At 40.3% G+C, this 16,632-nt stretch overlaps 1 protein-coding gene across 1 annotated transcript in view; it reads right to left on the bottom strand.

Annotated features, from left to right (window-relative positions):
- Positions 1-1,620: 1,620 nt before the first annotated feature.
- The window catches only part of fbxw10 (F-box and WD repeat domain containing 10), a 31,402-nt gene continuing 16,390 nt past the window's right edge, over positions 1,621-16,632 (bottom strand). Inside the window, 1 exon segment of the mRNA XM_054599526.1 lies at positions 1,621-1,918. Coding sequence (XP_054455501.1) covers positions 1,621-1,918 — 298 coding nt within the window.

Here is a 16,632-nt window from a genome sequence, read left to right as displayed (position 1 = left end):
TTTCGAGTAAACTATTTAATCATAAACTCATTTGTTAGTTTTGAATGGTGAAGACACGTTATAAAATTTGTCTCTGATCTGCCAAATAGTTTCCCTCCCCAGGGCACACTCTGGTTGAGAAGTGTAAAATTAGTTTTGGTTCATTGTGAAACTGTGTTGGGTTTCATTTTACTTTGTTAAAGTGGTGGAAATCATCACTGAATGTCATGCCAATGGAGGTTCATTGCCGAGGCATGGGAGAACCAGAACCAGGATTGTACAGGGCAGACTGTCAGACTGTGCTGCAGTAAAATGTTTAAGTTTTCTAAAGGGACTCTAGTGTGGCCAAAATCAACACAAAATTAAAGTTCCTCGTATTAACTTAAAGGTACTTCTGAGGCTCCCGGTTGGACTCAACCATTAAAAGGATTAACTAATGTGTCAGAAAATATATGTTCCTTTGACCAAAGTCAAAGCCTATGTATATAAATAAAGAAGTTCACTATGACTAACAAAAAACACAAATATTCTCGTAAAGCCATATGGTAGAGATTGTTTCATTAGGAAGGTTGTGTTTCTGGGCCGTAGGCCTTAACTTTCAAATTTCTCGAGCCAAAACCAAAACAAGGAATGCTAGAGAGACTGTTTATGTGAAAGAATGGTATTCACAACATCACTGATTTAAAAGCTGCAGTGGTTATGCAGTTAACAGCCTCCCGGCTGAATCTTTTACTGCGGTTTGAGATAAAAAGGATGTGCAATTAATCTGTTCTATCTCTGACTTCTAGGTCATGAAAAACAGCGAGCAGTAGCGAAGCAGTATACGAGCAATTACCCAGCACCCTTGTTTAGACAAGACCTGCATGCTGCTGACAGTAAATGTAAGAAGCCATTCAAGAATTAAACTGTCAACAGTTTGAAAATCAAATTACCCCCGATGACAAAACAAAAATCACCCTGTCATGATTTAGAGCGATAATCATGTGTACGCCAAACATGCACAGCAGACTAGACAGCGAGGCAGCCATTATTATTACTATTTCATGACTTTCAGGGAGCCAGATCTCGTGGTTTGATAAAAGTTTGAATTGATATCACCTGTGTTTGTTTATAGTTGGCACTAATAGAGATTCCCAAATTGCAATCTCTCCCTGGAGGAAGACCAGAGCGTAGTCAACCTGCCACGAACGCAACACGCACAAAGCCGCCTGGGATGCAGATGCTGTTTTTCTTCATCGGATTTGCTTGTTGTTGCCGTAACACTGATGAGATCAGTGCGTGGATTACACTCGTTTCACAGCCCTGGGTGACAAATCTGTCGAGGCGCTCCCTGGGAGAACGGGATCAGGTCGAGGTGTAATCTGCAGAATACAAACTGAATTTATGATTCATTACACGTCCGTGTTTCTGTCCGTGAAACGGGTGGGCGATAATGAAACCCCTGACCTCTTTTATTGGTTCATCATGGTCTTGTCTACCTTCTGCTGATTAGCATAACATTGTTCAATTGCTGTTCACATCACACACTTCTTTCACAAAAAAAAAACCCTTTTTCACAGCTCTAAATGACACATTTTCACTATGGATTTAAAACAGAGGATTGTTTCAGATGAATGTATATGTACGATTATAAAGACAGGGTCACAGAGTGATGAGGGCGATGACAGGAAAGGCTGCTTCCTGTGCAGACAGCGTGGACGCGTTGCAATGTGCTGATGTAGGAACATGGCCCGGGGAACATCCCTGCCTCTCCGCACGGCGCCCATTATCTCCCATGCGGTACAAAGCAGCCCCCGCTATGGCAAACATTTCCTGCTTCCTCTCCCGCGGCAGAGCCAGGTCCACCGTACGAGGCAGTAACACGACTTCCCACTGTAACCCAGCTGGAGAGCAGAGGATGGAGGAGAGCAGCCTCGCTGGGTCGCGGCCTCCAGATTTACTGGGCAGGAAGCATTGTTAAAGAACAAAGCTCATCAGTGTTGTGGAGATGCGGCGCTGCGAGGAGCGAGGGTGTGAAGGGCCGGAAAAAAATAGCCTGACTCGATCTTTTCAGCTTTCTTTGGGTCTATTATGGCCAGTTGTTGAAAACACAAAGACATCTGTTTTCATTACAGATTTTTTTACATTTCAACATTTCAGTTTTTGCACATATAAAAGAAGAATATGATTCATAAATAACAAAATTCACCCCACTCTTCCATATTTACTGCTGGCATGAAAGCAAAACACTTTATAAGTCATTTGAAATAGTGGGACTTGCAGTGCTTTTCTTGTTAGGTATCAAAATTGATTAGTAACCAATAGATCACCTAGACAAATTCCTTGTATCTGTAACGTACTTGGCAATAAACAGCTTCTGATTCTGATTCTGATTCTGAGATGTAGGGATGCCACAGTGTGGAAATTTTCCCAGCGGCTGATAAACTCGTGACGGGACGTTTTTACCGATAACATCAGATTTTTTACAAGAAAAGATATCCTTTGCTTCTGCTCAATATCTGTAGAACAGTTACCTTGACCTTTGACATTGGTTAGCAGTTTGTCTGGTGTATGCCCGAACACCGTGTATGATGCTGTTATTTTAATTGCACACATTCCTTTGGTGTCAAAACCTTACCCACAATGCAACCCTGATCGATGACAAGTCACTCAGAGATTCAGGTGTTTTATGCTAGAAACCTTGTGCCTTGACCCTGAAGCAGAGATGAGAAGCAGGCTGCAACTTTCTAAATCTACACCCCGAGATTTTTACATTTTCAAACTTGACCCGACCAGCGTTGCCTCAAGCGATGTCACTTTGGGGCAATTTATCAGATTTTGTGCGGCTCCCCCTGGGGCCACACAAGGCTTTATGCAACTTTTTCACACATGTAGTACTCCCAACTTTTTAGGTTTCTTTTTAACCATGAGCCTGGTCGCCAAATAGTTTTGATGATAGATATAAATATGATATGAATCATTATTGTTATTGTCATATAGGTTGGCACTGACAAACTATCACATGAATAATATTATAAGACGTTGACAACCTATTATGTCATTTAGCTTGAGGAGTTGTTGAACAAAAACATGCATGTGAAAGAGTATTTTCAGTATGTTTGTGTATTTCAATTATGCAAAACATAATAAATCTGAAAAAAACGTTTTTTCCCAGCGTTCCCAAGGGCTTCAGGTGACTCAGCTCCACTGTGACGGCAAAACAAAGAGGCCGGCTTGTTTTGCCAAAAATAAATAAAATCAAGACAGCCCCTCTGTTTAAACACTTTTGCTAAAAGCACGTCTCTCTCCCAAATGCACAGCTTGGGCCCGAACAAAACATTTTTCTCTTTCAAGCGTCTGACACTTCCGTCCGTCTGCCGTTTGGCTCGGCTTAGCTTGATGCATCTGTTTGTGTGGAGACGGGAAAAAAAACAACCCCCCAAAAAAAAAACACCTGCATATCTCTCTCCCAGCTGAATTGCTCAGAAGTGCTGCCAAGTAGAACCGGACAGATGTGGGGACTGGATTCCACAGCAGACAACTCCATCACTCTCCTCCACTCATCCTTCCATATAAATCTCTGTCTATCACGGCTGCAGCAGTCGTCCTCTGAATCCCATTAGTTTTTGTCTGCTGCAAAAGGGCGTTGGGGAAGGGCATTCGGATGATGAGGAGGGAAGTGAAAAACGGGAAGACGAAACGCTGTGCACTGCGGGGTCAGGAGCAACGTGTGTGGTCCGTCATGCCTTGGCGTATTCTCTGGTCCTATGTGTTGGCATGCAGCCATCCAAACATTGTGCTAATGATGTGTCTACTCCTTAAAAAAAAGTGCTCTGATTCAGTCAGGGGGGACTGAGTCACCAAAGAAGTCAATGAGGACAAGCTTATCATAGGCCGTCTTTTACGACTCACACTGACTGTACTCTGCTTCAACCATCAAATGTGGAAATTTTCTTTCTCGGTCCAGAGCAGGAAAGAGATGTCCACGGATGTGTTTACGGATGTAAGCGAGTTAGCGATGATTAAGTTTCCTGGAATTTTTCTAATCTCTCTGTCTCCTTTGCTGTCTTTCTCAGTCTGTTCTGCTTCTCATGCGTTACACCCACACAGTCCTGAACTCAGTATTCCTTCTAATTAAGCTTGAATATTTGCTGCTTGTTGGAATGCAAAAAAAGAAGATCTCCAAACAACATACAGTTCTGACTTTTCCTCCTTTATCCTTCAGTCTTTCACCCTTCCTGCCTGTGTCCGTTCAGGGCGATTTCTCCCGTTGAGTCATACAGTTCAACATCGTAAACTCCACACATGCGGCTCGAAGAACAATACAGATTTATGGGAACTGAGGTCTAACTTTTATAGCTGTGGCCATAACGTTGATAACATTGTGCTCATCGAGTTAATTGCTGAGATGTGGGAATACATTGCTAAAGAGAAGTCAAACAGGGCGACAAAGACAAGCAGTCAGACAATCAGAGAGGTTGTTAACAAGCCAAGGCACTTTATTGGAAGAAAAAAAACTGAAGTGTGTTAAAATGATCACCCAAACTACACATTAAGTTTTCTGGTTTGACTTATTTACCGTAGTTGTGCACACTAACGCTCTGCCTCTGTCGTGAAGGATTATTTCGCTGCTCTCGCTGCTTTGTTTACCTCCATTTCTCAGTGTCCCTCCAAATAAAGTGTTTTTCAGATATCTGGCTGCTCTGTCGGCTTGTTTACAACCTCTCTGATTTGTTGTGTGTTTTTCCCAACAATGTTTCCTGATCTCAGCAATTACTTTGGTGAGTGCAGTGTTGACTAAAAAATGTTGGCCACAGCTACGAAAATAAACAAAAACACATTTTATTCCACCAAAACAAAAAACCCCATATCAATTAATTTTTTTAAATCATAGAAATATGAGTTGTATAAGCGTAGAGTTTGTGCTGGTGATAAAAAATGAGCTTTATGTTAACGGTTCCTATCACGTTTCCTGGAAAAAACTATTACAGGAAAAAAGCATGAAAGTACCTTTTAAACCCTAGTAAATATTCATTCATTATTCTTTGTTTTCCATACAGTATGGGATGAAATGCATGATAATTATACTAATTATTACATATATATATATATATATATATTTAAAAAAAACACATTGAAAATGAATGTGTAACCATAACAAAAGGCAAAACATAATTTTGTGAGTTTGTCACCTGATAAAAGTTAAGAATAAAGACTTGTTTTAACAAATATTAATGGTGTAAACAAACAATTATAAACAATTATAACGGAAATAGCACTGAAACTCCCATTTCAGTGCTATTTCCGTTCATAATCTTGTTTTCTGGATTTGTTTTGTGGCAAAAATAAACTTTTTTGTTGGCATTTAGACCACTTTAACCCACAAGTTTTATGTGTTAAGTCATCAGGCCGTCTTTGTTCCCTCTTTTGGAAACAGTAGAATTAATGTCCCGTTTCATTATGTGAACCAGACGCGTGAGATGGGAGCACGCCACCATCAGCGCCGCTCACCCGTAAGCCTGCAGAGGCCTCGGCCACGTGGTGATGTGTTTCACATTTATGTTCCACACTCTATTTGTAAGTCGGTCGGCTCGTCCTTCTCACATTCATGCTGGTAAAAATGGACTTTGGCACTAACGGGGTCCCTTTGGGGTAATAGTCGAAGCTGAGTTTCTTGTTACGGTCTTGTGAATTTGACAGTGACATTCCTCACATTATTGTGCTCTATTAAAGACACGATTACTTCTCGTATGTTGGGTTTGCAGCTCGGAAAAAAGGGTCCGATCCTTTGACCTGTATATTGCTTCTCGGAGGCCAATAACTGGTGTGTTACATTCTTAGTTACTTCCTTGGCCGTCACTTGGTACGTATTAAATATTGGACATGAAGGCTGTGTGCGGTGGGAAGGGAGGGACTACAAAAAGGCGTTAGTCACACTGAGAGACAGAGCGGGGAATGAAATCCAGATTTCAGTGGACAGAACCAGCGAGCGTCGTTGGATGTCCAGAGACGAGGGCTTTTTTTGGACCGTTTTTTTAAATGATATGCGAGGCAGTGAAAGTCACAGCTACGGCGTGTGGTTCTGGTCACGGTCGTTTTAACCGCCCTCTCCCCTCGCTCCCCTGTCTTCTACTGGAGCGTGAACAAAAAAACCCAACACGTCTACTTTGACAAGAATGTGGGGCTAATCAGTGCCAAAAAAGCTGGCGCTCCAACGCTCGCTGCCTTGACTTAAATGTATGGACGGTATGCAAGTCGGTTTTTTTTCACCATCTCCTGATTGGGAGATGAAGTTTCATGTTCCTTGTTTTTTTTCATGCCCGTGAGTATGAATGTACAGTAGATGTTGAACTGAACATGATTTAAAGTTTAAATAAGCAATTTAAAAAAGAGCAGAGAAATAGAAACAGTCCTTTCCTCAGTGTTGCGCCGTGCTGCGTCACGTTCATGTCATATCGGAGTTGCTGTAATTACCAGTCTATGATGTTTAAAGAGCGTTCATGTCCAAGTTATAATTGCGACGGGGAACTGGGGATCACATTTTTTCCCCCAACAATTTTCAAACTTGGTGCTTAATAATACAAATAATCCCTGAAAACTCAACAAATATGGACGCCTCATGTCCGCTAAAGTCCTTTGTTCAAAGTGAAAAACCCTTATTTTATTGAGCAGGTGTTAAATTGTCAATGTATAATATTTGTAAGCCTCACACGACCAATTCTGACCAATATTGAGTTCTCCAATTAAGTAAAAGCTCATAAACATGGGAATCTTTCTCATCTCATCTCATTCTCATTCTTGAAATATGTCACAAAAAATACAACACTTGATACTGAGTAGGAACTGTATCTGTAAGGACCATTATTATGGTGAAATATAAGGTTGGTGGTATTCTATTTTATCGAATCCCATGAAAAGACCAAAACCAACAATGTGTAAATCCATCTCTCAATCCAGTTTGTAAACGTAAATCTTTAAAAACAGGTTAACATACTTTTTTTTCCTAAAACAGCTGTGTTAAACTGTACTTTTCAGCCCAAAATATCCATGATTTTTAGAAAATCGACCTCTCAGGGAACTCCTACATGTGGTTCTCTAGTAAGTATTTATATATTATTTTAATATAATTTGAACAATAAAGCTCTATGGCACAAAAGAACAAGAAAATACTTGTTAGTTAGATCAATGTGTTGTTGTTTTTTATCTTTTAAAGGAATTTGTTGACAAGATGAAAAATAGGAAATATCATCAGACATTTTCTGGACGAATCTATTTCAGAAAGATTCTAATTTGATCTCCAAACAAGAGACCATCTTGCTATGGGATAACACCAGCCGCGTTGCCAAATTGGACGCCTACTTCCAGCTTGTTCGGCCCTTATTTTGATCTAAACTACACTGCAAAGATTCGTGACTGCATCTTGCACAACAAATCTATCAGACAGACAAACATATAAACACCTGGCAAAGTACTCAAAAGCCTCTTCTGCTCCAGAAGGTATTTCAAAGACCAAATCTTAGAACAAAAACTCCCGCACACTGGCTTCTTCACTTGCATATATATGTATTTTAGTCATGACGTTTCGGTGCATAGACCTTCATCAGGTTATTTTACATGGAAGTGAGGATGCATGCATTTAAATAACATTTGGGGTTCGCAAAATTGGTAGACCAATCCGATTGCCCCAATCACATAACATCCACAAATCAAAACCATCGACAAATAAACAATCAATTTAAATCATACGTGGCACTAAAAGCCTACAAACATGAAAACATACACATAATGCATAATATATGTGAGGTATGTCTTCAATCAAAAACCACATAAAGATAAATATAGAAATTATAGAAAGGCTATAATGCCAAGATCAATACTTTCCTATTTCTTTTGTAGGACAGGATTTTTAGGAGTTTGAATAGGTTATCTTCTAAAGTCTGTCCCTAGAAAAGAAAAGAAAGGACAAAATATGTCACATTATAAAGAACGAATGTTATACGTTTGTAATAAGTACAAATAAAATGAAATGAAATCGAATAGAGCATCAGAAAAATCGGAAAAATAAATTCACAACATTATGTTTAATAATAATTCATCATTCAACCCTTTGGGAGACAAGGTTTGTAGGGTGAATATCCAGAACGCCTCACGTTGTTTTAAAAACAAGTCAAAGTCGCCACCTCTAGGTGGTAGTCTGACGTTTTCAATGCCACAAAACCTTAACGTGGATATGTCGGGTCTTTCATCATTAAAGTGTACCGCTACAGGATAGTCTCTGTCATTTCTGCGTATAGAACTTTTGTGTTCACTAATACGCAGCTTGAGCTTTCTGGTAGTTTTGCCTACATACACAAGTCCACATGGACAATATAGCATGTACACAACATGTGTGGAGGCACAAGTGATAACACTCTTTATGTGAAACACTTTGTTGGTGTGAGGGTGATGAAAACTGTAGGTTTTGTATGTATTATTGCACTGTGCACGGCTACCACAACGGTAGTAGCCATTGGGTAGGGGGCTTAGCAGTCTCTGTTGTGCAAGTAGAGGGGGCTTGTAATGTACAGAATCTGCATGAACCAGTAGGTCCTTCAAGTTCTTTCCTCGTTTATACACAAAAAGAGGCATATCATTAAAACGTGGGGCTAGTTCAGGGTCTGATTTTAAAATATGCCAGTGATTTCTAAAAATTGATTTAATGTGAGTGGGGGGAATGGGAAGTAATACAAGTAACAGAAAATCTTTTCTCCTTTTTTTTAGTAATTCCAAGCAGGGTTTGCTCAGTGCAGACTCATATGCCCTCTGAATCCATTCCACAGGGGACCCTCGCTGGACAAATCTCCATGAAGTCGTCAGTGGTGCTGCAAACTCTTCTAAGTCTAAAAAATTGGCTTTTTGGGAGACCCCTCTTGAGTGGGGTGGGATGAAAACTGTTTGTTTCTTTCCGGTATAAAGAGGTTGATAGGGTGCCATTATTCTTTATTACCCACATATCTAGAAAATGAACCTTTACATCACTATATTCCATTGTGAATTGCAGATTACTGTTAAAACTATTCAAAAGTTTAAGGAACTCCTGCAGTTCACCAGTGTCACCTTGATATACACAGAACACATCATCAATATATCTGTACCATTTCAAAATTTTGGGCAAGTGTATATTCTTTTCAGGGTTCAAGACAAAACTTCTCTCGAAAAAACCCATAAATAAATTGGCGTAATTGGGTGCACAAATAGAGCCCATGCTGGTACCAGAGACTTGTAAATAAAAATCTCCATTAAAGTTAAAATAGCTCTTATGCATGACAAAAGAAGCTAAATCGGTGATCAATTGATTAGGTGGATTAGCTGTGTCACCCCGATTCTGGAGATAGAAGTTTAGAGCCTCCAAACCATCATCATGTGGTATATTAGTGTAGAGGCTGGCTACATCAAATGTCACTAGTAGAGCATCAACAGATAAATCAGCAAGACATGAAACATTATTTATAAAATCAGTAGAATCTCTGATGTATGCTGGTAAGGAATGGACATAAGGTTTAATAAAGAAGTCAACAAACTCTGACAGTGGAGACAATAATGAGTTAGTCTGAGCCACTATGGGACGGCCTGGAGGATGTGAACGGGGCCTCTTGAATCAAGTTGATCTAGCTGATCTTTACATTTATTTACAGAGTCCTTTATGGCCCGATCGATAGACGAAAAGTCAGCTCCAAACTTCTCTTTTAGATTCGTTTCTTGTGCAAGGATTTCAGTCTTTAACTCACATGATTCAGTAGATACTTGTTCGATGATGAGCAGCATGAGATCCAGGGAACATTTATTAAGGATTTCTCCCCATCGCTTAACAAAGTTCTCATCTCATTTCCCGATCGTTGGAGCTCTTTGAATCCGTAAGCCCCTGGGAATCTTTTTATTTCTCCAATACTCACTTAAAGTTGATCCATGCATCTGAAGGCGAGTGTCTTTGAAATAAAGTCTCTCCAGTTTAACTCTCAGGTCTTCGGTAGACACGGCTCGTTCCATTTCATTATTCGGGATTAATATCCTCTTCATGTGAAAATTCAAATGTAGTAGCGCAATGTTGAGTGAGCGCATTGATCTCTTGAAAGGAGCTCATATTTTTGTTTTTGAAGCTCCAAAAGACAGTTTACAGCAAGTGAGCAGGGTGCCAAAAGAAAAAAGGCCAACAAACACGTGCGGCTGGTACATAAAAAGAGCAAAACTTTTGCACTCCAGTAGGACGACAGGTGCGTAGGAGAATACCTTAAGTAGACAATATAGAACAAAATCCTAGACCAAATCTTGCCATGATGACACTCACACAGACTCCTTAGTTTCAACAAAATACGACACGCTGTCACGGCTAGTAGATATTATATTCACATTATTGCATGATGTTATTATATTATATTATATCATTATATTATGATACAGTTACATTTGTACCATTTCACTCTTTAGCCATTGAAAAAGGTCCCTGCTAGCAATGAAAAAAAAAAATCACAAGAAAAAGAGCCATGGCTGAATGAAGGCACACTCAGTTCTGCACAATGCAAAGAGCATTTACAGCTGAGCGAGACCCGGGTCCAAAGAGCATGTGTAAATCTCATTAGCTGTATATCCAACTGTCCTAGCCTCGCAATTACTAAATTATAAATGTGAAATTAATCAGAAAAGGGGCCTGGTGTTTGTGCGGGGGGGATTAATCTTGTCCTTGTTACGCCACAGGCAAGAGGCATTATTCATGAACCCTTCATTTCTCACTCCCCCCCCACTCCTGGAATGAGAAATATAACTCTGAGCCAAGAGCAAGCATTTACTCTCCAACTCCACGGACCCTGACAAAACAGAGTTGTAATTATGTGAAATTATTGATATAAACAAACTGATGAACGGCCTTTGGCCACTCAGTGTGTGCTGAATATGTGCTTTTTTTTGTATATGTGCAGTAACGTACAGTATTTGCTTGAGACTTGCTTTTTTTTGACAGTAAAGTGTGTGTTTGGCCTTGAGTGAGTTAACAAATGAGCAAAAAGAACAGGTCTTTGTTTGAGTGAGACATATTTTGAAAGATGTGGTGTGAATCGAGGAGCATTTCTGTTTCCAAATCAATGCAGAGTAAATATTATTCCATATTGAGACTATTTTTCGTAAAAGCAGAAGGGGGGGGGGGGATTTCTATTACTCATCAAATGAGGAAAAAAGTTAAATGATGAATACAAAAAATTCAGAGGTTAGGAGGCACTTGAAAAACTGGTCGCAGCACTTAATTGAAACCGTACTGCTCTCAAGAGAAAATATCTGAGCCAAACGCAGATCTGCTTGGCAGTAAAGAGGAACAGTTAGGGAATCTTTAACGGGCCACAATCCATTACGGAGAGTCATAAATGTCCCCGGGAATATACACATCATTATAGAGTGGGATGTGGCCGTACTCTCGCAGAGACTCATCCTCATTTATGAACCCATAAGCTGAGCTTTTATAAGAACTTTGTATAAGTTTGTGAAAGAAGAGCCGAAGCTCCGTTATGAGATTCTAAATCTACGTGTGTCGTGCTGTGCTTGTTCCTTGGCACAAAAACCCTGAGAACAAAAAGCACCGCTACTTGTTTCTTACTGTTTAACATGACGTCAATTTCCCTTTAATAATAATAATTTAAAAAATGTCCTTCCCACGGCATGTTGAACATACACAATGAGCTCACCGGAGACCATATAGAGCTCAATCTCTGCGCTTTGACTCCACTTACATTCACGTCAATCCTGGTGATATATTTTCAAACCTGTGGCAAATTACTCACTCCCCCAACGCCCCGTGGACGACAGGGGCGTCGTGTCTCTGATTGGTGGGCTTTGCCCTCATTTGTCTTTGACACCCGGCGCTGGCCGGCCAGTAGTGCCATTCATCTCCCGTGTCAGTGGCAGACCGGGGCAGTCACGCTGTGAAGGGAGACGCCTGGTGCTCCTTACAAACCAGCATCAGTGCCAGGTATACTCTTTGTCTCAGAGCTTTGTCAGGACCCTCCAGTCTGCCTGCAGAATCTGCCGTAAAATATCATTTTGCACGTTTGTCCAGATCCAGCTGTTGCACTTGTTTAAGGCTGGGCCAAGATTGCAGATGCAGTTTCACAGATATCTTCTTGATATTGATAAATATGATTATGATGAGCCATTGTGAAATCTCAGCAATGCATGACATTTTGGAGGTTTGCGAGGTATTTGCACAACCCACATAGTGTTGAGTGATGACCAGTCAGTCATCCGTGTGACAGACATGAGGTTTAATGAGGCGTCTTCTCCCCATCTATCAAAATGTAAAAGTCATACCAGTCACTTGTGTTTCATTTAATCTGTATTTTTATAACTTGTTAGTCTTCACTTCGTCTAAGGGCTGTTTGAGGCTCAAGACTTGGTTTTAGGGGTGAGGTTAATGAGTGTTAAGTCAGGTTTAGGTTGAGGTGAAGAATTTTAGGGGTCTATAAGTATAATATTCATAAATATGTTTTTGTTCGAGTATAAAAACCTGAAACTAAGATTTGTTGTGTTTTATTATCTTAGAATAAGTCCTTTATATCTACATATGGAGAAGTGGGTCCTCTTCACGGACTCCATGTTTCTACAGTAGCCCAGAACACACAAACCAAACTAAATAGGACCTTTTGCATTTCTACTTTACCTGAAGGTCACCGTAGTATCTCCGACACACCAGTGAGAAAACGTGGTACCATCAGTCGCTACTGTCTACTTTGAGATGCCATTAAATCCTACAGTCTGTACCTTTCAGGTAAATGTAGCATTATCACAATATACAAAATCTCTGCTACTAGTAAAAAGCCTGCGATCATGAGTAAAAAAAAAAACTCTAAGTACTCATTATGCAGGCAAAATGGCCTCTGTCGCTAAATAATACTGTTATATTGGATCATGCAGTTGATTGAGGTGCAGCTAATTTTGTAGTTCAATCATTTACAATGCATTGTCATTTCTAAGATAAAATGTAAGTAGGATAAATTTGTAAGTTTCCAAGTAAAACTACCTTAAAACTGCGCTCAAGTACAGTACATGAGTAAATGTAGTTTGTAAAATTTGGTTTAGCCATGTAGTTGAGTTGTATGAGGAGAGGGTTAGGGTTAGAAAATGCATTATGTCAAAAGTACAAATGAGTGTGTTTCAGTGTATACAGAGCATTAGTAAGAGGTCCCATTAGGTCCTGTATGGTGTCGGGGCTTTGACCCCGTGACCCCATCGGCCCTCTCTCTGTCACCCAGTTCAGACAGTTTGCCCTTCGGCGGTTTCCTTTGTAAATAAGTCAAACCAAACAAAACCCGTGGCTGTCAGAGAAGTGGCTTGGAGAAAAAAAACCTCAAGTCGGCAAGCAATTCCTCTGGTGCTCATTATATTTAAATAATAAATGATGTTTTTTTTAATGATGACCTTTGAAACGTGGGAAGAAATGACGATAGCCTTTTGTTCTTACGCATGTTTAAATTTATGAAGGGTGGTGACACAACAGCTCGCCACTTTATGAAATTGCTTGATCCCACAATGAAACGCTGAATCAAAAAGGTTCCTTCTAAATGTGGCACAGGCTGGTACCACTTCATGAGGAGATGGCAAGGCTTCACATGTACGAGCTGAACATGAAACTAATATGAAACAAATTCAAAACTCTCCCTTGTTAATGTCACTGCTGCTGACGTGTGTCTGTTCAGCATTATTCACAAAGCATTCTTTGATCCTTTTGCTGGCGAGAATGCCAACTTTCACACTTTCACAGGCGCTTTTTTATAGCCACACCTGGAAATTACCCCATAAGGGTCACAAATTGAAATATTACGAGTGTTGCAAATCTGCTCAGCACCTTTTGAGATTGCCAAATAACAGTGCTCATTTTGTGCCCGACATCCAAACACCAAACATCCTCTTACTTTTATTTCGAACTTTCTGTCTCTCCTCATTCTCACTTTGTCTCCGTATGAGGTGGCTGAGACAAACTCCACGTTGAGCTCCCCTCCCTGCCTCTCTATGACTCTCTGGCTCTAATTAATCAGTATACTTTCTGCGCGCTATAAAAAGACGGGGTTATCTGTCCTTTTTAGTTGAGCCAAAGTAGTTTATGGTCACAGCATTCCGTCTGGATCTCTGCCACAGTGCCAGGAGTCTGAAAGGCTCGCTGAGACTTTACAGAGAGAGACAGTGACAGAGCAGAGGAGTGTATGTTGACGTCTTGTTTTTCGACGTTGTCCAAAATGTCTTTGACACTCTAAAACCCTTAGCATATTTAGCTCTGGACTGAGATGCTAAGAAACACAGGGGATTTACTGTATCTACACCAACCAGGAGGTGATTTTTTACATGAAAAGAATCAGATTTTTCTCATTTGTACAACAAAACAAACACATCCTACATGAATTCCAGTCTAAATGTGTTGTCCATTAATCTCCACGGCCTGCAGCCCTATTCATCGGGGCTTGTTGTCATCACTATGTGTGTACTGTATTAGGCAAACAGGCTCTGGTGTCGCTCCACTGTGGAGCTGCTGATGGCTAAGGAATGATAAGTGGAGGGATAAACCTTTGTGGGGGTACACGGCGGCGAACAGACCCTCGACCCACCGCTAAGCATCCAGTTTCAAAATTTCAGAGGCACACAGAGTTCCCATTCAAAAGCTCTTTCTGCCATAGAATCATGATGGAGAGTAAATATAGTCACATTCGTTCTTCACGTGCACAAGTGGGTCAAGACTGGGACGTCCCTCGAAAGCTAATGCTTTAGTTGAATCTTTTGTTTCTATATTTTAAGAAATATACTTATTTTGGGTGAGAAGATTGATGCCACTCTCATGTCCATGTACAGAAAATATGAAGCTGGAGCCAGCAGCTGATTAGCTTAGCTTAGCTTTTGGAAACGGGGGAGAACAGCTAGCCTGGTTGTGCACGAAGGTAACTAAATCTGCCTCCTATCCCCTATAAAACTAAGTAATTCATAAAAAAACTCAAACTTCAAATTTACTTTTAGAAATGTATGTTTAATCAATACAAAAACCCATCTAGAAATGACAAGTTTTGGTTTTATGGGAAGTTATGTACCAGACTATTTCTTGGCCAGACGCTGGTCTCCAGAAAGTCGTAACGATATACAGAAGATGGAGAAGATATCATTTGTTAGTTAGAAAGCTTTAGAGGTTCTAGACAGAGCTGGTCTATCTGTTTTCAAGTCCTTATGCTAAGCTAAGCTAACTGGCCACTGGCTGTAGTTTCATATTTAGTGTACAGACATGATAGCGGCAACCATCTTCTTTTTCTCTTTAACTCTCAGCAAGAAAACTGAAAAAGTGTCGTTCCCAAAATGTCTAGCTATTCTTTTAACGGTAAAACAAAACAGCATCCAACACCATCTTTTATTGTTATTTGATGTCATTAAACACCCGTGTACTTGAAACACAGTCGGTTAAGAAACATTAAACATTTTTAATCAATAAAGTAATTTTTATTTGAACCATGTATTTAGATGGTTAATGAGCCTTTAATCGAGCATTTTAAGTTTTTGTAAACGCACTGCAACATCGAATGAGCCCACGCAGAGGTTTACGTTTGTTTGCTGATGTTTCATCAGTTTTTATTTTATGAGAGAATGGCATTGGAATAGATAATTAAAGCTAAAACGATTGTTTAATGGATTGAATCCTGGATCTGGATCATCACTCACTCTAATTAGCTGATGCGTTGGGGAAAGGGCCTTCTGCCCATCGGATTTTATCTAATTCTGTTCTCTATCCTTTAAGATAACTCGTAAACAACGACACAGAGGTGAAAACCTTCCTCCAACTATTGAGAAACATTCATTAGGAACCAGATTGATTGTTTTTTCAAGTATGCTAATCAAAGAGAGTCAGATCCAAATGTTAGGTAGTGAAAGATTTTTAAACAACAAAGCTTTCAAAACTCTGACTCAACTTTCTTGACCAAAAAAAGAGATGCTTTAATATTTATTTGTCAGCTGGTGGTTGGCGATAAGCAAGCGATATCTCACAGTGAGACACATTAAAGTATATTAACTCTGGCCCCCTTCATGTTTTTTTCCACAGAACTGTGTTTGTACTTCAAAGGCTCATATTTACTCCTAAAATCTTCTTAACTCCAGGACACAGAGTGTGAGGTCCAAATCTGAATTTGCACACCCCCACCACATAAAAATAATAATTACGCAACCATAGAGATAGCTTTAAAGTATCTTGTGACCAATGGGGAGAAACCCAAACATGGCTAACTGGAGACCTGGGTTGGCGTTTTTTAAATACTGTACCTGATCGTCTTCATCTGAACGTGCCAGGTCTGCCTCCTCATCACTCAAGTAACTAACAGGTTCTGATCCCACGTGGGTGCAGAGCACAGCTGGAAACAGGATCTCTCACCTCTCTTTGGCTCCGACTCTTCCTCCTCCACATCACTTTTTTTACGTTCCCAAATGGTTGAGACGTGCACATTATCAATTCCCTCCACTCACAGCGACGCCAACATGAAGGCCGGTTTGAGGAGCACGGTGTCTGCCCGTTTGTCCTCGCAAGGAAGGAAGTGCATTAGGAAAAAAATCATTTAATTGTCAGTCGCTCTCAACCTCTCCATATCCGCTCCCGCTGTTTGTTTGTGCCGTTCAAAGGGCCGCGTTGCC

This window comes from Anoplopoma fimbria, chromosome 5 (assembly GCF_027596085.1).
Source record: "Anoplopoma fimbria isolate UVic2021 breed Golden Eagle Sablefish chromosome 5, Afim_UVic_2022, whole genome shotgun sequence".
NCBI classification, from domain to species: domain Eukaryota; kingdom Metazoa; phylum Chordata; class Actinopteri; order Perciformes; family Anoplopomatidae; genus Anoplopoma; species Anoplopoma fimbria.
This window is presented reverse-complemented; position numbering and strand designations above follow the sequence as displayed.